Source organism: Arvicola amphibius, chromosome 1 (assembly GCF_903992535.2).
Source record: "Arvicola amphibius chromosome 1, mArvAmp1.2, whole genome shotgun sequence".
In the NCBI taxonomy this organism is placed as follows: Eukaryota; Metazoa; Chordata; class Mammalia; order Rodentia; family Cricetidae; genus Arvicola; species Arvicola amphibius.
The window spans coordinates 72,524,183-72,550,369 of NC_052047.1; the positions used below are offsets into that span (position 1 = coordinate 72,524,183).

Consider the following 26,187-nt stretch of genomic DNA (forward strand, 5'->3'; position numbering starts at 1 on the left):
GGTCAGGAGCTCTGCAACACCCTTCTTCTAATGATGCATTTGTCATAGCCAAAAGCACCGCAAACAAGGTGATCATGGACTGAAATCTCAAGATAACAAGATATCAGATACAAGCCCTAATCACTCCTTCATCCTTTAAACTGAGCCTTTGGACACTGACTCTCAGGGAACACTGACCGCCAGAGTACTCCAGCTTTATGTAAGTAACTTGACTTCCATCATATAAAGAACCACATCTCCATGACTCCAGCAAGACTTCTTGACCACATTCCCCTAGTCCTTGGTGGCCACTATGTACAGCCACCTACTTCACTGCTTGGCTCCCTGGACTAATCTAGCCAGTGGTTTACTGGTCACCATCCCCACTCCCTCCCAGTACTGATGGTATTCCATCCCAACCTCCAAAGCGTCCCTTACTCTTACTGCAGGGGCTTCCCCATCTCCAGTGGAAGGCAGCAGAAGCGTGGCTGATGGGGAATAGCTATGCCGCACACAATCAGACATCAACAGGACAGACCCTCAGGGGCGAGGCTGACAATCCTGTATGAATACACTTAACAGGGAGCTCTCAACAATTCCTACGTACAGCACGGGTCTTTGAGACACAGTGCAAAGTTTTCTGAACGTGGTCGGCTGTAATTGCTTTCTGTGCCGCCGGCACCTGAAGGATTAGGCTTCTGGATGATTCATGCTGTGAGGACACGTAGAGAAAGGTTCGCCGTGTCCACACCTGCCTGCGCACGTCCACATTTCACCTGTTTCGATGCCCAGAGCGCCCACCCTTCCTCACCTCAGGCACCGCTTACAATCCAGGTGGCTTTGTCACCCCAGCAATTTTTTTCAGATGAAATTTCACCCTCCGCCGCACAGAAAGCCATGTGAGTTCCCCAGCACATGCGGGGGGGACACAGAATTGGTGGCTCTAGCACTGGCCATCTGCCCAGGTCTGGAAGTCCAGTGACCGACGAGCCTGTGATGCTGGTGCGGCTCATTCCAGACACTGGTGTCTGGTGTCTGACATCAGGATGTACCTAGCTTGACAAAAATAACTCCAATTTTCTTCCTCCAAGCAGGTCTGACTCTCAGTCAAGTAGTTTAAACATATAAAAGACTAAGCCAGAGAGATGTCCCAGTTGGTCGTTGGTGGCCCCTCCACATAGCCACTTACTGGCTACTTCAATACATGACTCTATGGTTCTAATCTAACCAATGGTTTGCCTGGTCCCAGGCCCAGGACTAGGGCTTTGATTAGTGCCACCAAGACTGACAACCAGAGTTTGATCCCCAGAATGCATGTAACACAAAGAAAAAACAAATCCTGCAAGCTTCCCCCACACTCCCACAGATGGCATGCAAGGAACCTATGCATAGCATGCAAGTACGTGAGCACACACACACACACACACACACACACACACAATGCAGCATGCTCATGACCTCCCCACAACACATAATAAGCAAATAAAATGCACTGTTTTTAAAGTTAACAGCAAAATATGAATAAAGAAAGAAACTTGGATGCCCACTTCTCAGCAATCAACCCCAGTGGCTTCTCTTAGTAGCCCCAGGAAATGACAGTCCCTTTATTCTTTATCTTCTTTAGGGGTCACCGGGAGTCACAGTGTACATTCATTCTGCGGGCGGGCAGGAGACTGTGCTGAGTAAGTTGGGCGTCCACCTACAACCTGAGTAACAAGCAAACCTGAACAGTGCCAGAAGATTTGAGTCTGGGGCTATACAGCAAGTAGAGGCCACCCTGGACTGCTACGTGGCATTCCCCAGCACACATGGGAAAAACGGATGGAAGGCACCAGGCCCCAGCATTACACATGCCCAACTCCAGTCAGGAGGCTTCCAACCAACCCTCGACATGCTACAGCTTCATAAAAGGCCCTGATCTAAATTCACCAAGTCTGACCCTTGTGAGTGCCTTCAAATCCTACAGTGTCAGACACGTGTAGCCTCTGGACTGTGGGGTGCAGGGTGACGGTCACACTGTAGGCAACAGCAGCAGGGCTTTGCTGCCGTGGCCGTGAACATGCTCTCTCACCCTGGCCGCACTCACCTTCGCCATCGGTACTCATGTTCTCATACGAGTCCCACCGAATCAGCGGGTCTGCCGTGTTATAGTCCACGATCACCCCCTGGTCACTGTACAGATGCTCAGATCCTGTTGGGGGCACCACAGGTGTGTTAGCCTTAGCAGAGCCCAGGGCTCCAAAACGTCATGGGAAATTATAACACGTGAGTCTTCAAGCTTAATGGTTCTTTCCTACCTAAATCCATAACAATGAGCCTGGTAAAAGAGTGATAACTTCCTAAGCTATTAAAAATGGAGTTGGGGGCTGGAGAGATGGCTCAGAGGTTAAGAGCACTGACTGCTCTTCCAGAGGTCCCGAGTTCAATTCCCAGCCACCACATGGTGGCTCACAACCATCTGTAATGAGATCTGGTGCCCTCTTCTTGCCAGCAAGCATACAGACATACAGAACACTGTATACATAGTAAATAAATAAATCTTTTTTTAAAAATGGAGTTAAAAGGTATCATGTAGCCAGGTGTGGTAACATCCCCTGATAATCAATCTCAGCATTGGGGAGGCTGAGGTCGGATGATCAGGACGTCAGCCTAGACTACAAAGTGATTTGTGTTCCAAAATAATAAGAAGGAAAAAATTTTATAATTGAAATGGTCATAGGCGAGAGGCCTGGTGACAGATTCAATACAGTAGTCAGGAAAATTCTTTTTTATTAAACGTATTTTCTGAAACACACAGACATTCAATATACTGTACTGGCAACCCCATTTTTAAACACCTCTTCTGAGGGGAGAAGCAAACATTTGGTACAACTTTACAGATGAGCGGTGAACCGTCAGGGACACCAGCAAGTCCCCTAGCCTGCAAGGCCTCCCCTAGTGGAGCCACCATGGGCAGGGCAAACTACCTTTCCGTCTTTTCCAAGTGAGAGCCAATGTCTCAGAGTCACCTCCCTCTTATTATCCAATATGCTATTTTAAGAAAATCATTTAAGACCAAGCTTAGCAGTAGGGCACGTGCCTAGACTACATAAGGCTCTAAGCAACACCACCATGTATAATAAAAATTCCCAAGTATGTGCCAAGATGGGAGGTTTTACTAGAAGATCAGGGTGCTCAGAACTGTCTCCAGCCTGAGTTAGAGTCTGGCTGTGTCCTGTCAGCAACCTACCTTGAATCTTCTCAGGTGTGGCTGAAAAGACCAATTCAATCTTGCCGTAGTCGGGAAAGCGGTCATCTGCAAAATGAACACATCACACTGTAGACACCCGCGTCTTCCAGCCAGCCCAGCCAGGGCCGCACACACAGAGTGTCAACGTCTCCCTGGTTTCTCTGAGTTGTTTATCCACAGATCAACTCCGTTTTGCTTACGCTGGCAGTCTCTCTGCCAGCAAGTGGGAAAGAAGACACCGCTTCTGACACCCCAAAGGGCTTCATCCACACACCTTTACAGGCACTGTCCAGCTCCTCCTTCCCGAAGAGCAGTCCATAGCCCTGCACAGCTCCAGTGTGAAACTGCAGGCGGAAAATGACATCGCGGGTGGCCGAGCGGAACTTCTTATGATAGCACTTCACCTGGTCAAAGAGAGGACGAGAAAGCAAGGCATGGCTGAGGGGCAGCGCTCACTGATTAGCACAGAAGTGTGGATGGTGTTGCCCAGGGATAGGAGTTCACACTGGAAAGTTACATCTTAAGATGCCATGGGGGCAGACAGTTATCAGCACACCACTGACTGTCCCCCTACGTCCTCCATGTTATCTCAACAAAAGGAAAATCTCAAAAGACCACAGTCCTTTGTCCTGCGATGGGCCACACCCTTCAGACAGGGAGCTGTGCTAGAAGACATCTGTGGTCTCAACAGCTGATGGCGTGGACACTTCCCTTTCATCTAAAATCTCCGTTTCCACTGAATGCCTCTTGGTTCTCACGCCATGGAAACACTGGTTAGCGCTGTAGTCTTGTCTGTTGAGTATAGGCTAGAACGTGGGGGCCGGGTGGGGGCAGGGGGAGTCACAGACAGAGACCCAGACAGACAGACAAGCACTGGTTTTGTTCTGGTTTTGTTTTCTCTGCCAGGTGTCCAGGGGTCTTGGAGGTGGCGTTTTAAAGGAAGCGCTAGAATGACATCTGCGATTGGAACAAAGGCCGTGACTTCTCCACCTCAGGCGCAGCTCAGGCCATCCTGGATGACTATGTTGACAAGCAGGGTGCAGACATGAGAGACAGACTGTGGCAGGAGTGTGTGCCTGGTGTGCCCGGTCCCGTCTTGCTACCAAAGGCCTCCCAGCATCAGGCCATAGTGAGGAAGAGGTGTGATATGAAAGGAACCTCACGCAGGTGGCAAAGAAAGAACCGCAAGCCAGCAGCGCCTTGCCAGGGTCTCCATGGGTCCCAGGCAGACTGAGCTGCTCTCAGCTCTAAGACCACACAGTGCCCAGAGTGGCACACCACGCCATGGGAGAATGTGGTAGGTAGTCCTGCCTATGCGGTGTAGCTTACTTTCCGTCAGAGACTCTTCGTGGGGAAGGACTGCTGGAAAACACCACACTTCACAAAGCTAAATAAAAAGCAGGCACAAATCGTCAACACCCATCACCCCGGTAAGAAAATGAGCAGGTGACATCTGGGGGCATCCTCTTACCATGTAAGCCATCCCCCTACCCCCAGTAACTCTAGAAAACAGAAAGCCAAGAAGCCTAGGCAGGAAGGCTGGGAACCAGGGCCTTGGGCAGACCCACAACTTGTTTACATTGTGCTATCTACCAGGAAACAGTCTGAAGAAGCAACAAAAAATGCATAAACAAGCCTGCAAGGGATGCTCCCTGTGGCCAGAGCAGCACAGGTCTGCTGGGCGTCAGGCAAGGACCCCATCATCTCCAGCTGTCTTGGTGCAATCCATCTACTATATACTGAGAATAAGCAATGAAGACCAAGAGCCCTGCTTGCTTCCCAACAACCAATGGCAGGATGGCCCCAAGTCTTCAACTCCCTGTGGCAGAGTCCTTGACTCTTCAGCAGGACTCAAACCCAAGACGGTCCTTGGAATCAAAGACATTCTTCCAGAATGTTCTTCGGAGCCCTTGGGTCTCAACACTGACTTACCCTTCAGTCCTTCTAGCCAGGGCTGACTCCACATGGCCCTCCAACCCTGTCCTATTCTCCACTGGCTGCCTTTGAGGATGAGAAGTAACCAGGGTCAGGGTAGGGATGGGAGAGGAAGTGTGAAGCCCCTTACGAGGCAGTCTTGCTCTCAAACTGTGTACACATTTAGGAGAACAGAGATTTGCAGAGCAAGGTCTCAGAAAGTCAGGGCAGGCAGGGGACAGAGACCTAGCTGAGCCCACTCAGGCACATGCGTGAGAGTGAGTGAGGACCTGCTGGGAGGAAGCAGCCTGTGGACCTAACTGGGTAAATACAGGGGCATCACAGGAGATCCCAGTCCCAGGAACAGGGAGACCTAATGCAGCCACAGTTGTTTTTGTTCACGGTGAGTTACACTATTCTCCTCCTCCCCGGTCCTTCCCTCTTCCCCAGAGCCTTCCTGGGGCTGGGTGTCCTGAGTACACCTTCTACTCTGGCCATCACTCAGCTCCACACAAACACTTTGACTCACAACCCAGGCATCCCAACTCTGTCCGAGCCAGGCGTGGGAGGAGGAGGATGGGTATCCACAGGTTGGGTAGCTCTCAAGCACCTTGGGCCCAGTGTGATCTCCTGCTTGCAAATTCTTATTTATCATATCCCAAGGTTGCAAATCCTCCGGGGGGGGGGGGCTGTCCACTGAGCAAGCTGTTACTGAACAGTGCCGCGCAGCGCCGCATTCCTGGGATCACTCCTGGAGGGATTCTGACATACTTCCGTGGACCAGTGGAAGCAACAGCACTGCCCCGCCCCATCCTCATCCAGTCATGAACACCTGGAGAAATCTCAGGACTCCCCCACAGACCCCAGCTACACAACAGGTCCGACTTTGAGAAAAGGCCACCTGTTAACCAAGACCCTGATGTGGTGACACTGACCGCCACAAGAAGGTCCACTCAGTGTCAGTATCACTCTTTGTAGCATCAGTGGTCAAAGATCAGAACTGTGTACAGCACATGTTGAGTACAAAGTGGACATGGGGTCCCAGCGGCTGCTCTTTAAGACAGAAAACTTTTTATAAAGATTACTGGGAGGTCTGAAACCTCCCTTTGGTCCTGGGGTGATAACACATGCTTGAGTCTCCACAGAATGTTTCTAGACTGCCCTGGTCCCCTGCTTCAGATTTTACAACATTTTCCTTTGAAACAATTCAATGTGGTGGCCACAGTTTGTGGCAAGCTCTGTGCTGAATGATAAGGACCAGCTGTCACAGACCCCCACCTTGGGCGCCTACGAACATCTGCACCGAACCCTTCAGGGACGTTCATCCTCTCGGGACCTTCCACTCTCTAGCTGCAAGACGGATAGCAGAGGCTATAGCTGAGAAGTATTAAGAAAGCTTGCAAATCTAGCTCTCTGTGACAGCTCCATGATCATAAGTACACTATCCCATCCATACTGCAGACTACTACATACCTACAGATTCAATGCACCTCAAAACACACGCAGGCTTTTTCCTCATGGCCATTCCCTAATCAACAGAGAGAACTATTTACATGGCGCTTACTCTGTATTAGCAGGGTATGATGAGCGGTCTAGAGGTTGTTTTAAGTATGGGGAAATATACATGGGTTGCATGCAAATATTTTGTATGGAACCTGAACATCTTCATGTGTTCACCATCCAGGCAAGTCCTAGAGCTAATCACACATGCACACTGATAAACAACTGGGTACGTGATAATACTTAATAATCAATGTAAAAGTATAGCTTCTGCAGAGGGGTTCTTGGTGCTCAAACCTGCTGCTAGTGGTGACGGCCATGGTGGTTTTCTCCTTGTGTTGTCTAAGTAAACAGTCTGAAAACCTTGACCTAATCTTGCTTCCTTACAGTTGCATGAAGATGCATCTCCACCCTCAACTGGATGTTAAGATGATGAGGTGCAGAACTAGGAATCCCCCAAGCTGAGTGTGTTTGGAGCACACGCCTATGACCGCAGCACTTAGAAGGCTGAGGAAGAACAATGCCTGAAGGGGACACGTCAACTCTTAAAGACAGTCAGTTCCCACCCTCCTCTCCATGTGCCAAGCGAGACCCAAAATCCCCCCCACCCCCCAAATCCTCTAAGCAAAACAGCCAGAGTACTAGAGCATCACCAAGAGAGACAGAAACGCCACTTTGGCCCAACTCGGCTTGGTGGGACTATCTAGGTTAAAGGTCAAAGAGAGCCTCTATGATCTCCCTGGGAGCCAAGTGTGATTCCAGACGCTCACAACGCTGTCAAAGTCGTGAGCGAAAAGCAATGAAAGGTGAGCCGACATTGGCTGCAATGAAAACACAGCGGAGACTGTGGTGCTGAATGGGAGCACGGATGAAGACCTGGCCCGGTTCTAGACACACCGCATAGCAAGGGAGAAAACAGAACATTGCAAACGAATGCAGTCGTTGATACGAGAGCGAGAGAGAGATCCCTCCCCAGGGCCTCAGCCGGGGGCAGCTGTGGAGGGACAATTCCACTTTCCCTCATCACACACACACGTGCCCACTGTAAGAAACAACAAGCAAGGGGGCTATCTGTGCAGCCTCTTGAAGAGGCTTCACCTGTGCTCACAAGCCCAGTCACTGGTCACGGAGCCAGTAACCATAAAGGCAAGGTACAAGTGGCTGTGGTTTGCCCAGGCAGGACAGCAAGATGGAGCATGCCAGAAGGAGAGATGTTTACAAGCCCTGGACCAAGTGCTGAGCCGGGGAGGGGGCAAGCTGGCTCAGGCCCCAGGCTCCCTGCCAGGTTCCTGGCAGGCCTGATACAGTGTGAATTCCTGAGCAGGTTACATAAGCTACAGGCAGCCTCCCTAAGGGAGGGCCTGGCACCTGACCACAGCGTACTTTGTGGCAGGATCACAAAATCTGACCTTTTGCGAAAAGCGCATTTGTAAAGACCGGTGGGTTGGCTGTGCCACTGAGAATGGTCAAAGGGACGGCCCAGAGCAGATACATCAATGTCAGCTTGGATGTCGCCAGTAACAGCGCCATCTGCTGGCTGTAAGTCAACAGATACTAGAGAACTGTTTCCCAAGAAGTGTTTCCCAATCAATTAAAGCTGATTCTGGCCATTCCATCTTTTAGACGTAATCCTGGTTATCTTTCCCAACTTGTTTGAACGCAAGGGGATAAAAAAAACAGGCAGATGTAACTGCACACACGGTAAACATTCACTGAAATGCGGAGGACAAGGTGCCTCTTAGACAGAATAAGATGAAAGACCATCGGGGAAACAGTCGTCCACCAATAAAACACAAGGGCGACTTGCTCATACAGAGGGCCACAGAAACCGTACACACTGGGAGGTGAATCGAGACACACATTTTTGTGCCCCTTGCAGTGCTTTGCAAGTTGTGGTGGCTGCCAGGTCCCTTATGAGCAATGAAGCCACCTACATACCTGTGCAGGTGTACATTCCACCCACAGCCGGACACATCAGGCAGTAATGGGCAGAAGTAAAGACCAGGCCCCCAGGGAGAGCCACGGGGCTGCCTCATGCTTCGGATGTCTATTTGGCTCATTTAGAGATGGGCAAGGCAGCAGAGGAGGAATCTGGGTAAGTCCTGAATTGCCAAACCCCAGGACGCAGGACTGAAGATGGCAGTGGCATGGCTCGCTACCTCGGGAGCAGTGCCAGCACAGAACATGTTGCAGCATCTTTTCTTCTGCTGAACTCCTGAGGTGGGACCAGGAGCATGGGACTGTTGAGCTATGGCGCAAGGCATACGATCTGAAGAGTTGACAGGGGCACCTGATCTTACACCCTCTGGGCCAAGCACAGCCCACCAGGAATGCAGTGGTCAATGATACCTGACCAGGAAAAAGGGTCTTTTCTTCTCTGACTGGACTTCAGCTCACCTCTGTGCACATACCAGCCTGAGTTAGTAGTCTGCCTACTCAGCCAATCCCGCACTTGCATTCTAAGCTCTGGGAGTAGGCCCTGAGCATGTCTCTACAAATTTCCTATACTACCCGGCTTGGACCAAAAGCTACAGGCACTGGCTCACCAGAGAAGGCTAGTGATAAGCCCCAGCAAAGGTGATGATCACCAACAGCACTGGAGCTTACTGTCAATCACACCACACATGGAAGCACAGGAGCCTGCTGTCAATCACACCACACACGGAAGGACAGGAGCCTGCTGTCAATCATACCACACACGGAAACACTAAAGCCTACTGTCAATCACACTACACTCTGTGGTACATGCTCACTTGTGAGTTAAGCAATGCCCTTTCATATTTATAAGTCAAAAGCCCCAAGGACCTCAGAATGACAGCTTTACGAAGTTTTAACCAAAACTGTCAAGATTGGATTTGACAAACTAACACGGGTGTCCTTGTTAGGACTCAGGGAAGGACAGTCACGGGGAAATAATACTGATAAGACCACCTACCTATGACACATTCAGGAAAGACCAACCTTGCTAACATCCAGACCTTGGACTTCTAACCTTCAAAACCAAGAGAAAAGAAATCCTTGCATAGGCCGCCCAGTCTGTGATACTGTCCCTTCAGCGTGGCCTTTTTGGCAGAACACAGCAGGCTACCAGTGCTTTCCGATTTCTGTCAGCGAGCTGACCTCTTAACAGTCACTTCTATGAACTGTACAAGGAAAAATGACACTCTGTGATGGAAAAATCCCCTCACCAGCTGCCACATCTCCCTGCCCCTATCTGATAACCCTGCAGAGAATAAACGCAGAGTACACAGAAAAGAACTGTAAACACAGGAAGCGTAAATCAAGTCATAACGCAATCCTAAAAATATTCCATGTGGGGCATGAAAAGGGGTGCAGGAAGGAAATCGTCTTATCAAAAGCAAGTATCTCTTGTGGAAAGATCTAGAACTTCCTGTGTGCCAGCACTTTGATGGAAGTGAGTCATCCGTGGGGATCTGTAGCATGAAGTTTGCATCCAGAGCCATTCAAGCCTGACTCTCAGACGTTATGCTCTCCGATTTCCAGCAAGGCTGGCTTCTTCATCACTGGGGCTCGCCTAGGACACTGCTCCCCATCCCCACGGAGCTGCTATCCCCACTTCTTACAGAGATTACCTGCAGCTTGTCTGGAGCAGCACAGATAATGGGGCAGGAGGGAGAAAGCTGGACTACCAGCTCAAAGGGGGCTGCCACACATCTGGAGAAGGCGCTGCTGCAAAGGACCTTAACGGGCCCATGAGGCAAGCACACAGACGTGGCACCATGGCTACCATGGGTGGAGCAGATGCCATCACTGAATGGTCTGTGCCCAAGTCACCCTTCTCTAAGCCTGGATTAGACAGAAAGAGGACCAGGAGGTTGGGGCCTTGTCAGAAGCGAGCAGAAGATCCTACCAAAGAAAGACAGAGACACTTCTGAGAGGCCGGATGCAGCAGTCAGGGAAAGTGGGAAGATGGCAACCTGTGCTGTGGGTTAACTTTGTACCCTCTAAACCCCACGAGGGCAGTATGAAAATGTGGGAGTTCTGGAACACGGTGAGATCAGGAGGCCAAGGCCCTGTGAATGTCACCAGCATCCTCTGAGACTCCAGATCCCCTTCCTGTGGGTGAGTACACAGGGACACGGTACCCTTGCAAACAAAAAAGCAGATCCCCACCAGATATGGAACCTGCCAGCCCTGGACATGGGACCGTACCAGTCTAAGTACCCGTGAGCACCCGCGTAAGCACCACGTAAGCATCGGTGAGAATCCATGCAAACACCCACGAACACCCACCCATGTAAGCACCCCAGTGCGATAGGTTTCTACGGCAGTAGCCTGAACAAGTGAGGCTAGTCAGCAAACAGCAGGAAGAAAAAGGCGGGGCCTGCACTCAAAAGCTGCCAACCAGAACAGCCCTTCTTCTGGATATAAACTCAACACAAGCCTCATACTGAAACTCAGCTGCAAAATACTTTAACATCCCTACCTGCTGGTCTCTCGATCTCAGCAGCTCTTACTACACCTCTCCTAAGGGTCAATAGAGGCTGGCCCCTGGCTTCCATCCCTGGCTGTGCTTCATAGCCAGGGGAACACCCAGGATGGGCCCCGTGGCTCCCGGGTTCATCCAAACACCCACAGCTACGCACTTTCTGCTTCAAGAAACACCTCGTGTTAGGATGCTTCTAGTTCTGAGGCCAGCACTGCTCTCCAAGGTACCTTGTGCTCACTGGGGCTGCGACTGTCCCTGGCCTGGCCCTTCTATTTCAGTGACTAGAGAAACTTGCACATAGAACCTCACAAGCCCTATGTGTTATAAAGGGGGGGGGGACTCCGTGTGGAGATACCCTATATGGTATCATAGCATTGATTCCCACCCTGACTCAATGCCTCCCTTACCACAGGCCTGACCACTACCACCCCAAATGATCGGACTTGCACGTTCAGGTTGGAAATTAAATTTTTATGAAAGTTTCATACCATCAATTCAGACTTCCCGCGAAGGACCAGAACAGTACGGTCCCTGAGGTGAACAGGTTCAAATAGTCCGCTTATAAATATAACTGTGTGGCCATGGGTCACCCACGAGGTAAGAACTGCTTCCAGGTGGCCTCTAGATGCGCATCCACATTGTAATTTGCCCAGCCAATTGGCAAATGGCAGCAACCCAGGAGCACCATCCTGAGCTGTAGCAGCAGCCAGCTCCACAGGACACACAGGGCCACGAAAAGGCCAAGTCCAGGCATGCTCACCAGTAAACATCCCCCTCACCCACGCCAGGCTCCATTCCTTCCCTGTGTCACCGATTTTTCTCTCAACCACCTCAGTGACAAGTGTTACCTCCTACCCACAGACCTTCTTAAACATGGTCCTCACGAGGCAGCGGCCACAGCTCCCAAAAGAAAAGGGCCAGGCACATTCCTTTCCAACACGATGAGCTTCCTCACAAAGACAGACATATTAAAGGAAGGCCCACCCCGGAGCATGAGGTCATGACGCCATAACCTTCTAGAGCCATGATCTTCCAACCACGTGCCTCAAGGACCATCACTGGTATCTCAGAATCTCCTTAGCCTATGTAGCATCTTCAGGTGCCCTTCTGCAACAGCCTATGTCCCCAGGATGAACCTCCAGGACAAAGAAATCACTCTGTATTCCTGTCCTTCCTGTGCCCAGTGCCAAGACTGGAAACAAACAAATAAAACCCCAAATGCAAGAAAGAAAGAAAAATAAGACAAGTGAGTAAAAATTTAAAATGTGATGGGCGAGAGGTGAAAAGAGAGGAAGAAAGGCAGATAAAAAAGGAGAAGAGAAAAGGGGGAGGGAGAAATGGAAGAAAGGACAGAAGGGCTGGGGAAAAAGACAAAAGGAGATTGGAAGGTAGACAGAGGGGGAAAGGCAGCTGGAGGAGTGAAGAAGCGCACCCCAGAGGATCCAGCCTCTGCACGGACACGCTCTGGTCGTAAAAGAATCTGATGCTCATGAACAGAGAGCTCAGATGGAGGTTTAGCTTTGCTTTTCCTGGGAATAGAGAAGTGAGGCGCTTCACCCCAGTCCCCCGTCATCCTCCGTGTCTGTTTCCCACCATTACCACGGCTCATAAAGAGGCATGAGTGTCAGTGCATCTGTCCAAGAAAACGGGGAGGTGCCCACTCCGGGAGAGTCATTCATCACAAAATGCAATACAAACTCCCCAATCACCCACCATCATCTCAACAAAGTCGGTGTGCCAAGACCACGAAGAGATCGTATCTAAATTATTCTACACATGTTAGAAGCTGTGCACATGCCTCGCAGGCTTTCAGACAAAACCTTTTCTAAAATTCCTTTACGCGTATAGGTTCTTCTGCATTCAAGACAGGCAGGAGGTGGAAAAGTAACGCTTGGTCTCCTCCAAGAACAAAATTATCTTGAGAAATCACTGTCTCGATCATTAATCACGCTGTAACAACACGAGTTGTTATATACGCTGCACTCTGGCTCTTGATATTACAATCTGGGAGGCCTGGGCTCACACAGGTCAGGCAGTGGGATGCTCAGTAGGGCTGAGGCTGAGTGGGGACCCTGCACAGACCCAGCAGCTCTGATTGAAAAGACAGGCAACGACAAAGATGTGTTACTGTTATTAAAAATATTTTTACTCATATATTAAAGCCCTTAAAGGGACGGCTGTTTTTCTTTTCCCATTGGTTGAGAAGGGAGTCATAAACTGGGTGATTTTTTTTTTCCTAAGGCAAAAATAAATTTTCCTTCTGGGTCACTATCTTGGGTGGGTGCGGGCAAGGGCTACACACGGGGGTACTCACCATGATGTCACCCTTTAGCAGCTGGGCCGGCTCTATAGCAATGCGGATCCTGCTGGGGTTGTCAGAGCCAACATTGCTTTGGAGGAACAAGAAAAGAAATCATTACAGAGTTTCGCCATATCATGACCACGGTAGCAGAAGCTGAGAAAATGGCTAGAACCGGCACAAACAGCCCAGACTCCAAGCTCAGCGGTTTTACCTTACAGATATGAGTCAGGGGGTTCGAGAGAGCTGAGCTGGGGAGAGTTAGTCTAGCCCCATCACAGCCCCAAGCTGGAAAAGTCACATTCAGGGATGCCTCAGCTAGGGACAGACCCAGCTTCTGTGGCAATCTGAGGATGCAATTTCCACAGTGTCATGGCGGGGAGGGGGCCCAGAAAGGGGATAATGAGTCTAAGTGCCGGGACATTTTCTGCCATCCTCATAGCAAAGTGCTAGCTCCATGCATTGCTAACCAAACTCAGAAACCCATACAGGTTCTGAAGATATATATCCAAAACACAAGAAAGAAAGGAAAACCCCAGGGGACTTCATCCTAGCACTTCCCAGTGTATCCACTTCCAGACAGTAACAATTCCTCCCCCATCCCCTCTTCCCCTGGAGTTAACACTGTTTAATGAAACCAACTAGAGACTAGGGGACCAGGCCCCTCTCAGCAGCAGCTTGAACACCTCCTTTCGGCTCTCAGCATGACCCACCCACCAGGTCCGCTTCTTCTTGTGGGAGAGACAACTCATTTCACAACCAACCAGCAAGCCACCCTAAAATCCCAGCACAAGCCAGAAACTTACTAGATCCCAGACGTGTACACAGGCTGCATGGCTTGGTAAAGCTTCAGAAAGGGCCGGCACGCTGAAAGAGAGGCACATGCCAGGGAAAGAGAGGATTACTAACCCACGCACAGACACCAACGTAACGTGCCTGGACCTCCAACCAGGGGACTTCTTCAACCAGAGGGCCATGGGGGCTCAAAACCAACATGCAGCTCTGTAAGTTCATCTTACTACTAATGCCCAGGGGGACTACAAGCTATGGATACGGCCAACTGATGGTACCTACTTAGAGGCAACCAGGGAGCAGAAGATGGGTCCTGCCCTGAGACACGTGTTGGGAATACCTGCCTAGGACAGGCGTCAGGGTCTATGCTATATGCTATAATCACCTACATGGAATAGGGAGACAAGGTCCATGAGAATATGCCATGGAGGAAAAAGAAAGGACTCTTGAGTTAGGGGATGGTCGACCATGCTGGCTTCTCTCCATTTTGCCAACCTTGAGGAGAACACAACTGAACCACAGAGCTGCTGAGCCAAAAAGACCCTGGCCTAACAAGAGTTCCCGTACCTGGGTAACAGGGCTGTTTGTCATCCCTTCACAACTGCCTGTCCCAATGACTGATGACTTGGTCCCACCTTACAAAGCTGGACCTCTGCCCGTACATTGGGGCTGCATACACACCCAGAAAGCATGGGTAGAGAATCTAGATGCTATCTGAGGAAAAGGCTTCTAATTTAGGGCTCCATCTGTCATGAGAAGTCTCTTACCTCCTCCGGTGTCAAAGCTGGGAATGCCATGCAGAATGACGAAGTGCAGGAACAAGGGTGAGGCGTTCATCTTCATCGCCCCGGACAGTAGCCCACTGAGAAACTGCACATACCTGCAGGGGACAGCAGCTAAGACTCCACAGCTGACTCCCAGATGCTGGGAGACTCGGGAGCAGGCAGAGGGGAATGGGAACTGCGTCTGGAGGTCCTGGGGGACACCTTGTCCCACTGCACACAAAGAGTAGTAGTTATCCCATGCCTGAGAGTAGGGGAGTCGCTGCCTGGAGGGAGCTCGACCCACAGCTCTAGGAACGGTTGGCGCTGTGTCATTTACGTATAAGCATCTCTTTCACATGGACACCCACACCTGGGAGGTCTCCTCACCTGCTCCCAAGCCCCTCAGGCCAGCACCCGAGACAGAGTCACATGGCACAGCCCCAGCAGCTCATTCCACCCAGGGCTCCCACATACGCCATGAGGAGCAGCTACTCAAAGGCCCCTAAACTCTGCTCCTCTCCACACGCATTTCCTGAGCTCTCTTGTCTGAGCTGAGCACAGGTCTGCCCATAGCCACCCATACACTTTGAAGATGTGATTCTGCCATACGAATTCCAAGCACTGACCTCAGGCACTCAAGCTGACCTTACAGAAATGTCCACACCCTTTTGCAGACATAGCATCCCAGAGAAGTTTCTATACTAAGCGTGTGTGTGATCAAAGGTACTCGTGAGGCATGACTTGACAGCAACACCCGGAGTGTGAGCTGCTCCCGAGTCACACTCTGATGCTCCCCTGGCCTCCACTTTCCTTCCCTCTGCCCTGCACACCTGTATCCTGCTCCGTGGGAGCCCAGAAGCAGTCAACACCCTAAGGCCCCTGACAGCACTTCCACTATAGTCAAACAACCTTCACCAGACCCTGCAATACCTCTCTGGGAATCTGCCTGCCTTCTTGCCTTTCTCCACGATGGCACTGTATATACTGACAGGGGGAAGAAACCGAACAAGGAGAGATCCCAAAACATGCCATCGAATTAATAGTCCATGCACCAAGCAGGAAGCACGAAGCGGCTGTCACCAATACAGGGACACGGGGTCCTCATACCTACAAGCCCCTGGATCAACACGGTCATGGGCTTCATCTTACAACAAGAAAACACTTTGAATGCCCACTGGAATGTAGACTAAATCCCTTGTTAAACAGGTGAGTTTGGAGGTAAAATAAACCAAAGAGAAAACTTATAGTGTTTTCCCAACTTAGGACATATCTTTTCAGAAGGCTTTAGTATAATTCACAAGTATTCTTTTCACTGTATGGAAATTAACAGAGACAGATGGGCGTAACAGTGCCCCACTGTTTCAGTGGCAGACTGTTCTTCTTGTTAGGATGAGGGCAAAACCTCACAAGTCACAGAAGCCTGAGATCCCCACACACTCCCATGGGGGTCCGGCCAGCACACTACTCCGTGAGCTTACTCTGACAGCAGTGTTTCCTGATCTGCTGTGTGCAGGCATAGAAGGGAGGCCCGTGTTGTGACCCATTACCCGCACCCTGAAGGGGCAGAGCTCATCAGTTGCCCTGGCCCCATAGCCTTGAGCAAAGGTCGTGGACTTTCACCCAGGATCAGGATGGAATACCTGAGACCTTGTTTAGGACAGCGCTTCCCTTTCTCAGCATTGGGAAATCCTGGACACCAGGAAATGTGTGTTCCCGGCTCGTCTTCCCTGCGCGGGAACTCAGTGTCACTGCATACCTGGCCTGGCGTGGGTGGCTCTTCAGTGACCAACCAGGTGGTACAGATAGTGACACACAGGGACTTGGAGGTGCGAGGGCTGTGTTGACGGTCACTTCCTGCTCTGATGCACACCCCTACCCGGCACTAGCGTGGGCAGGGTGTCTCCTCACATTTCCTCATGTATGACAACTGTTGTGTATGTGGCGCTTTACAACCTGAAGATTTGTGACTCCCACTCTCTATGTGGGACAAATCATTCAGGGAGGTGACACTTCTCCCAGCCCAGGGGTCACCAGCTCCTATCAATACTGCAGAGGGGGAGATCCCACAATGTCAGCTGTCTGTCTGAGACCGACGTCCATGTGCCAGACAATTTATAAAACGGCTTTTGGTTTGGAGTTTTTTGGTCTTTTGTTTTTCTACGCAGGGTGACATGCCTGTGATCCCAGCACTGGGGAGATAGAAGCAAAAGCAAAATGATCCTAAGTGTAAGGCTATCCTGAGCCCCTGCCAAAAAAAAAAAAAACAACAACATAAAAAACCCCAACAACAACAACCTAAATAAACCAAAAAAGGAGAAAGTGTTGCTTTTTCCATTGTGCAGAAAGAGGTGAAAGTAGCAGAAATCTGCATCTGAAAGGTTTGCTCCTGAAGAAGCTGAGGCAGAGAGCCACCCATATGCAAGTGGTCACTAGAAGGAAGAACAGACCCCCACCTACACCCAGCTCTCAGTCTTTCCTCAATCAAACTTGCTCTTAATGGACAACGTCTTCCAGGTTGCCCACTAGGGGGCGCTCAGCTCACAGGGGACCCATCCAGAAAGAATCCTCAATAAGCCTCTTCAAGTTCCACATCCACAGATTCAACCAAATATCCTGGAGGAAAAGAACTCGCATCTCTACTAGAGACACGCAAGTTATCTTCCTCTAATGACTCCCCAGGCAGTGCAGCCAGTATAGCGTAACAGCCTGGCACTCCGTGCTGGCACTGTCTTCAGCGCTGTATAAAATCTAGGTTTACAGTGGATGGATAATCAGCCTGAAAGAAGAAAGCAAAGTGGACGAACTGAAGACCATCGTGGTAACATGTCAGAAAAACAAATACTGTGTTTTCTCTTATATGTGAACCCAGATTTCATATATGTGTTACACACACACACACGGGGGGGGTGGGGGGAGAAGGGGACGGAATGAGAAGAGGAGGAATAGGATAAAAGAATGGGGGTTTGCATATGAGCACAATGTACAATATACGTCTATCAAATGTTGTAATGGAGTCCATTATTCGGGACACTAATGAAACTGAAAAAAACATAGAGGGACTCACACTGGCTCTACACAAATCCCAGGCCACTTTATGTAAAGACCTTGGGTATCTGCTGATTACAGACAGGATCGAGATCCAGTCCCCCTGCCAGGAGGTTCTGGGCAATTCCTTCTTTGTCCATGGTTGCTTAGAGTGTTGAGTTTCTCAGCCACAAATCATAAGGTTTCTCCCTCAACTTACAGAGAACTAATTATGATCTTAACGTTGAAATAATTTCTTGGCTTTGGTCCTACCATAACCTGCAGAACAGTACCCCGTCTACAGGCATTCAGACGACCGTGAGGGGCTGCCCCCATGAGAGCGAGTGGTCATTACACATTCTTCCGGTCTCCGATGTTTCCTGGGGGTTTGTCCAGATCATGCACTCAGTTGTTGGACCACTAGGGAATTCTACTACAGGCACCAAGCAGGTGGCAAGAAAATAGACAGAAAAAAGCAGCCCTAATCTCAAGGGCAGGGCAGTAGCTTGGAATGCAACATTGAACATTGGTGTCGTTCTAAGCCAAAAAGGCTAGGTGAAAACTGTGAGCATTGGAAAATGAGCTGTTTCCCTGTCTCTACTCCACGCGCCAATATCATTAGAGGCTACTGATTCTGTAAGTGGAAAACCCTGGCAGCCACGCTTGCCTGCTGGGTCCAGGCATTTGTGGGAGCTGCTTCTTGTTTGCTCCTCGCCTTCTGTGCAAGACTTAGGAATTTTGCCATTTTGGAAACTGCTCAGTGGAAAAATCATGGGTTCAAGGGGCTGTTTAAGAGGAATCCTCATAACATGCTGAAGTTTGCAAAAAGGGTCCTTCCTTGTGGGGCCTGTTGCCCAAAACAGGACATGGCCTGGCTCCAACCCAGGGTCCCACAGTGTATCCCACATTCTTCTAAGCCTAGACCTGTCTGAGCAGATGCAGACCACTAGAATCACTATGACTGTTGGCCTAGCCTGCAGCTGTACTAGAGAAAGCAGATGTGAAGCCTCAAGACCACCATGCAAAGGTTCAGGGCGAAAACTAAACCCTGTCTCCAAAACGGGAGCCATATTGCAATTCTTTTTCTTCTTTTTTTTTGTTTTGTTGTTGTTGTTTTGGTTTGGTTTTTCGAGACAGGATTTATCTGTAGCTTTGGAGCCTGTCTTGGAACTAGCTCTTGTAGACCAGGCTGGCCTCGAACTCACAGAGATCCACCTGCCTTCCGAGTATTGGGATTAAAGGCGTGTGCCACCACTGCCTGGCTGCTTTTGCAATTCTTGGATAAGTTCTGGTGTTAGGCTTAAGACAGAACTCCAACGGAGCTATGTGAGCGCCTCAAAAAGAGAAAGTCAGGCTCCCCGACAGCTATGTGTTAATACTTCCGGGGCTCTACTACATGCTGCAGCTAGGAGAGGCTGGCAGGACACATTCAAAAGGAATTCTCTCTGGCACCAGGGAGCTGATACTGTAGACTGGAAGTCAGCCTATGATGATCTGAAGCCCCTGCTTGTGTCGATAAAGTTTAATTAGAACATGATCATAGCCACTCGTTTCCAAACTAGATATGGTTGCTTTGTGTTCGAACCCTGGTGAGTTCAAACCTATGCAACCCGGAACATCTACCCACTAGCTTCTCCATCAAATTCACTGATCCCTGCTTTAGCAGGCAGAAGTGAGTTCAACACGATCATAGAAAGCAATGCTCATGCTCTGAAGGAGAAGGCGATCCTCAGACCGGAAATGAGAGGGGGCCTTGAGCCTTCCTCTCTGGGAGGGCACGACAGAAGCACACAGGCCTCAAGAGACACACGGCTTTCACTAGACATAGGATGCCTCACATCCTTCCTTGGGAAGCAGCAAACCCCACCCTCATCTTCTTAGACAAGGCATAGAAGAGGCCAGAGGACTTCTGCCCCCCCCCCCCCGATAGATACATACATACCTCTTCTGGGAGGGCTCCATTAAAGCTGAAACTTTGTCATCGTAAAACTTCTTCATTGCAAACCTGTCCAGGGCCTGGTCAGCGCTGGGGAAGCAGAGGTGGGGTGGGAGAATGAAGAAGGATGTCAGGTCAGTGGTATCCACAGCCCCTCAAGGGCGAACGACAAGGACGCGCAATCATCCCATGTCTATCAGTGACCTTCAGTGACCTTCACACAGAGCCAGCCCAACATTTCCGACCAGGAGCACAACCAGTTCAAAGCAGCGGCCACACCAAACTCCCCTCTGAATACCCTCATCTCAGGCTGTGAGACTTAGGTGTGCCCCTGGCTCAGGAGAGGAACTGGCTGAAGGCCACAGGCTCGGAACTCTGAAGATGCAAGGAACAAGCTTAGCGCATGCACACAGCGTATACCCCGTGAACTCTTCCAAGTATAATAAGTGACACTTGGTGAGCAGCTTCATGGAAAGGCTTGGAGGTTGAGGACAGGGCATGGCTGACAGTTGGGACAGTGAGTGGGGACTCAGGCTTCACTGGGTACTTCCCAAGAAACTCCACAGAAAGTAAATCTACCTTGCAACAGTCGAACTGATCTTCCACCCCACCCCTCATGTTCACGTTGGTATTCACAGAACCTTCTGGAAACCTCACTGTAGGGCACTCTAGGGTTACTGACATGATTAAGCTATGAAATAAGATTTATTTAAACAAAAAGCATCCTTAAAAAATCAGAGATAAGCAGCCAGGCATTGTGGCACACGCCCTTAATCCTAGCACTCAGAAGGCAGAGGCAGGCAGAGGTCTATGAGTTCAAGGCCAGCCTGGTCCACAAAGTAAGTTCCAGGCCAGCCAGGATTACAAGGTAAGACCCTGTCTCAAAGGAAAAAGAATAAGTACAACAAAAAAAAAAAATCAGATAGGCATGTGAGTTCTCCATGAAAAATGTTTATATACCCTCCATAAAAATGACACATCAAGAATATTGAACATGACCAACAAGGCCAAAGAAAAACATTCTAAATCAAGTTCAGAGTGAGTGAGTGCTTCAACACAAAACAGGGCTTGGCCAGTGAGGTTGTCAGATGGAGATAGAACGTGTCAAATAGCAAGTGGATCTCTTTCCGGTTGAAATTCATGGTTTCATATCCAGTCTTTGACATTCTCTTTTTCTGAAATCCATTCATTCAGGAAAACACCCTGGCCAGTACGAGTGTTTAGAAGTCCCAGAATGCATAGCTTTTAACAGCATTCATCTTCTGAACTCTCAAGAGTGCTGGGAACAAGAATGTTCTCTCTGTGTGACTTGCCGTCTCTGTTTTATGTTACTTGAGGCTTGTAATAAACTTAAATAAGGTGTGTCCCCTGTGGCGTGAACATATAACCTAAGGGGTGAGGGGGATCGGGCACATGTGTAAGAATAGCAGCTCTGGGAACAACCTGGGTTCTAAGGAAAAGGAAACACAACCTGGGTAGGCAAACATAATAAATGCTTAAATATATAATAACCACACTGAAGGACTGCAGAGTCTCATAGCCGCTTGGGCTATGCTGGGGCAGATGCTCAAGAGGTAGAATCAACTTAGAAGAGCAAGAGACAGAAAGTGTAGCCATGGGTCACCCACTTAACTGAAAATCCCTTATTACTCTGACCCCTGCTAAACAGCAGCATCAGTGGCCGCTCTGACCCCAGTTGATGCTTCACAAAGCACTCTACAGGTAGACATGCAGCAAGGCCACAGCATGAGGCCTGTCTGTGGGACTACAGTTCACATAAGGACAGGATGCCGAGGCCCAAGAGAGACTCGTGCGTGCTTCCTACCATTCGCATGTGATGTACCAATGATACCAGGGGTGCAGGGTTTTACAGCTCTCAGGATATGCTTTGGGGCAGCAAGGGTGGTTTCCCAGATGCAGCAGTAAATACAGTTGGGGAAACTGCTCTAAATTGCGTTCACTCGGGTGGTCTGTATTGAGAAAGCCAGGCAAAGTGTGGTATCCAACCAAATTCCTTTCACATAACTGAGGGGCCAATGTGACTGGGAATCGGGATGTGTCTGGCACACACATGACGCTTATTCAAACCCACAGGGCTCTGCTTTTCACCCTGGGCTAGGGTTTCCTCTTTGGCAGCACCAGCCTCTCAATTTGTTTCCAGAGAAAACATTCCAAAAGTCCAATTTCATTCCTTCGCACTGCAGAGGAGAAGTTTCCCAAGTGAGATGAGAAGGCTTAGGTTTCCTCAGGGTGGAATGGCCTGGGTACACAACGCAGCTATTGAGAGGGAGTGTTCAAATGCACAAGCCACCAGGAATGATATTTTCTTTTCTTGTGCAGGCCTGGGGAGGAATCTGAGGTCCTGCATCCACTAAGCGAGTGTATTAAATTAAGCCACACTCCTGCTCAACAATGACATCTTCTAAACTAAGAAAGAACTCAGAAGACAAGAGACACCCTGACTGTCCAGTGCCTGAATGGCTGTGCTTAGGCCATTTATTATCTTAGAAGGTACTGTTTATTATCTTAGAAGAAAACAGTGGAATTCACAGAACTTTTTTTTTTTAAAAAAAAAAAAAAAAAGATGATGGTTCTTGGTTCTAAGTGCCACGATTTACAGGGTGTGGAGTGAAGCAGTGAGGATTTTCAACACAGTGACATCAGCCTGTCATCTTTCATTAGAGAACGACTGGGCTCACTTAGTTTTATCACCTTCATGGAGCTCCCTGGCATCAATCACACAGAACATGTCAAATAGGAGCACGTCTTCTGCAGCCTTGCTGGAAGCTGAGTTCAGGCACAGAACACTCTGGTACTAAGGGGCAGAGGTAAGATGAGGCTGGTTCCCAGGAAGATCACTGCCCACATACATAAGCAAACCAACATCCAACACCCCACGGAAAGGAGCCCCCATCTCCATCCTACCTGGCTGAGACATTGGTGAAGTGCATGTAGGATGATATGACCACTCCAATACGTCCTTTACCGCCCTGCAGGAGACCACAGAGAAATCAATGTTCTTTCTATAGCAACCCACACAGAGACAGGATGAGACAGGGCAGGCTCAATTACGAGCAGAATGGCAGAACAAGCATTAACCCCTCTGCTTCCCTAGTAAGGGAAGAGTCTGGCACCGGGCACAGCAGTAGCTCCCCCTAGCAGAGACTCTTCACACAGGGGCCCATAACAAGAGCAGGTGCTAGCTGGGTGTCTGGAGGAGTCCCCAGAGGGCATATCCACAAGGCGGCAGCCAGTCACTCACCACCTCCCAATTAGGTTAGGTGAAACGGTGCCAGGAACTGCAGCAATTAGCATGACTTAATTACCCAGGTGAAACAGGAATGAATGCCTACTTAGATCTTAGATGCTGGCAGTGACAGAGCGCTCTCTCTCTCTCTCTCTCTCTCTCTCTCTCTCTCTCTCTCTCTCTCTCTCTCTCTCTCTCTCTCTCTCTCTCTCTCTCTCTCTCTCTCTCTCTGTGTGTGTGTGTGTGTGTGTGTGTAGCAAAACCTCTGAATATGGTGAGCTGGATCCCCCATCAGTGCCCAATACCATACTTTACACAACAAGGGGGACCCCTTCTACAGAGGGAATCCATGTCCCAGGCAGGTGCTATGGAAATCCTTGTAGACACAATCACAATTAGAGCTGATGTCATCAACAGTAGAAGAAGCAGCTCTATGGCAAAGCACCCCCAATCAGAACCACAGACTGGACTGAAATTTCAGGACGTACTACTATACTAACGTGGGTCTGCAAACGGCAACCATAAGCCCGTTCTATTCTGCCTACCAACTCTTTTCCTACCATCTATGAGCTAACTTTTATTATCACATATTGTAAAAGGAAAAAAATGTGAAAATCACACGAAATTAAACGCCCTCATTTTCTGCTTAGAACCTGGCTGTTCGGTTTCAGCAGGCCCCACCCACCCTGCAGGAGCAGGCATGAAGAACTCGGCAGGACCACAGGGCATGCAGAGCCTAAAATGCTGCCTAGATCTTTTAAGAAATGTTTGCCAAGTCCTGATCCCAAAGCATACAAAGCCAAACTGGCAGGCCACTGATCTGGAGCAACCCAACTCTATTCATTTCTTTTTCTCTCCTTTTTTAAAAGTCAGTTCTAGAGATCAGACTTTGTGCACACAGGAGGCATTTACAACGGAGCTACATTCCCACCCCCAGCTCTATTCCTAAAAGTGAGTAAATGAACAAACTCAAATTTTCAAAGATCAACCATCGTGTGAAGCTGGGCATGCTGGGAGATACCAATGCAGATGCTTGGCAAATTCTTGGCAGTGTGAACCTGATTCTTGGCATTATTAACTATAAAGCTGCTGATGTATTTCTTGCATTCAATAGTCTTTGTCTTAACAACAGAAGTCAATTAGAAGGGAACCCCAGCTCAGCCCAAACCAGACCCACACACACTGATACCATTAATCATTTTTGTGGCACTGGTTATGGGTCTAAAGGAGAGGTGAAGGAGGGAAGGGAGCATTACAGCAACAGTGGGGGCCTTGACAGTTCATTTCAGTAGCAGACACATCATCTGGACAAGCAATAACTAACGAAGTCAGACCCAAACTGCCTTTCAGACTAAATGACCCTATCAAACGTAGACAGAACATCCCACCAGCAGCAGAATGTGCTTCAAGGTCATAAGGAACATCCCCCAGGATGGTTCATGCACGAAGACACAAAGCAATTCCCAACAGAGTGAAGCCTGAAATCCTACCAAGTATCCTTTCTGACTACAGTGGTATGAAAACACATATCAGAATGAGGAAGAGGGAGAGGTGGACTTGCAAAATTCTCAAATATGTAGATGTTAAACAACATGTTCATGAACGGCAACTCAGTCAAACAAAGGGTTAAAAGGAATGTTTACAAACATACTGAGACATGGGCTGGAGAGATGGCTCAGTGGGTGCGCACTGTGATGATTTTCACCTTCAGATCAGCTCTTAGCTCACAGGTTGTAGGAAAACGTGGTCGGTGGGACATACTGGTGGCCAGAGTATTGGCTGCAGCCTTTTGGATGTCCAGTTCTGTTAACAAACTCCTAGACTCACCCAACCACCATCGACTGGAAATCTCCCTCACTGTGGATTTCAAGCAAGGGCTAAAACGTGGACGAACGCTCCCACCAGAAGCACTGCTTCCTTCAGGTTGGCGATGGCTCGGGCATAGGTTGAACACAAAATGCAACTTGTAGCTAGCAGCAGAATGGCTACTTTAGTTCAGGTCTACGTGGCCCCTGCCCTAGCTGAGACAGATCTATCCATTAGTCATTCTGGGCATGTGTGAAAAGAAACACTCATTGTGCAAAACAAGCAGATCCCAGCCCTGCAGCCATGATGATGGCATCAGCAACCACAGCGTCACATTAAAAGCTTATCTCTCATAGCACATCCTCTGGGTTATTTCAAAAGTAGTTTAAAGCCAGGCGCGCGCCATAGTGGATGATGAATGGGAACATCGCAGCACAATCACTGGACACCCACCCGAAGGGAGCCCGGAATCGCTTACGGAAAGTGGGGGGGGGGGGAGAGTATCTACATGGTGTTTTCATCTTTGGTGATCCATATTTTCTCAATCATACGACAATTTATTTCAATTTCATTAATATTCAGAATGAATAAGTAGAATGGAATGGACAGAAGGGGACCTTTAAAAAGTCTAGTAATACCAGAAACCTCAGACCTATGAATTCTAAAATATTTATTTATTTATTATGTATACAATATTCTGTCAGTGTGTATTCCTGCTGGCCAGAAGAGGGCACCAGACCTCATTACAGATGGTTGTGAGCCACCATGTGGTTGCTGGGAATTGAACTCAGGACCTTTGGAAGAACAGGCAATGCTCTTAACCTCTGAGCCATCTCTCCAGCCCCGACCTATGAATTCTAAAGCCAAGCTGCAGGCTTGGGGGTTCATTTTATTTTATTTTATTTTATTTTATTTTATGACGACTAGGAAATCTAAAATGTATACCCACATAGAGCATGATGCATCAGCTGACAAGCACCCTGGAACCACAGAAAATCAGCTGGTGACTGTGACCAGCACCCATTTCAACTCACTGGCCCCTTAACCACTAGAAGCAAAGCTAGACCTCAGAGCATGTGGGGGCAGGGACACTCACCCTGCAGTGGATGACGACCACATGCTGGGGGTCGCTGTTCAGCCAGGACTCCTGAGCTTTACATATGGTGCACATCTTGTCAAGAGGTGGTGCATGCAGTTCAGGCCAGCCCACATCCATGATCTGCAAGAGAGAGAAGAGAGCTGCCTCA

At 49.2% G+C, this 26,187-nt stretch overlaps 1 protein-coding gene across 3 annotated transcripts in view; it reads right to left on the minus strand.

Annotated features, from left to right (window-relative positions):
- The window catches only part of Tns3 (tensin 3), a 230,020-nt gene that overhangs the window by 85,660 nt on the left and 118,173 nt on the right, over positions 1 to 26,187 (minus strand). For all 3 annotated transcript variants that reach the window (XM_038325227.1, XM_038325254.1, XM_038325246.1), the window contains 9 exons: positions 26,037 to 26,159; positions 22,813 to 22,877; positions 19,894 to 19,977; positions 14,931 to 15,043; positions 14,178 to 14,238; positions 13,387 to 13,462; positions 3,483 to 3,612; positions 3,209 to 3,274; positions 2,066 to 2,170 (listed from right to left, as the gene is read on the minus strand). In XM_038325227.1, the coding sequence (XP_038181155.1) occupies positions 2,066 to 2,170; positions 3,209 to 3,274; positions 3,483 to 3,612; positions 13,387 to 13,462; positions 14,178 to 14,238; positions 14,931 to 15,043; positions 19,894 to 19,977; positions 22,813 to 22,877; positions 26,037 to 26,159 (823 nt within the window). The remainder of the gene's footprint in view (positions 1 to 2,065; positions 2,171 to 3,208; positions 3,275 to 3,482; positions 3,613 to 13,386; positions 13,463 to 14,177; positions 14,239 to 14,930; positions 15,044 to 19,893; positions 19,978 to 22,812; positions 22,878 to 26,036; positions 26,160 to 26,187) is intronic.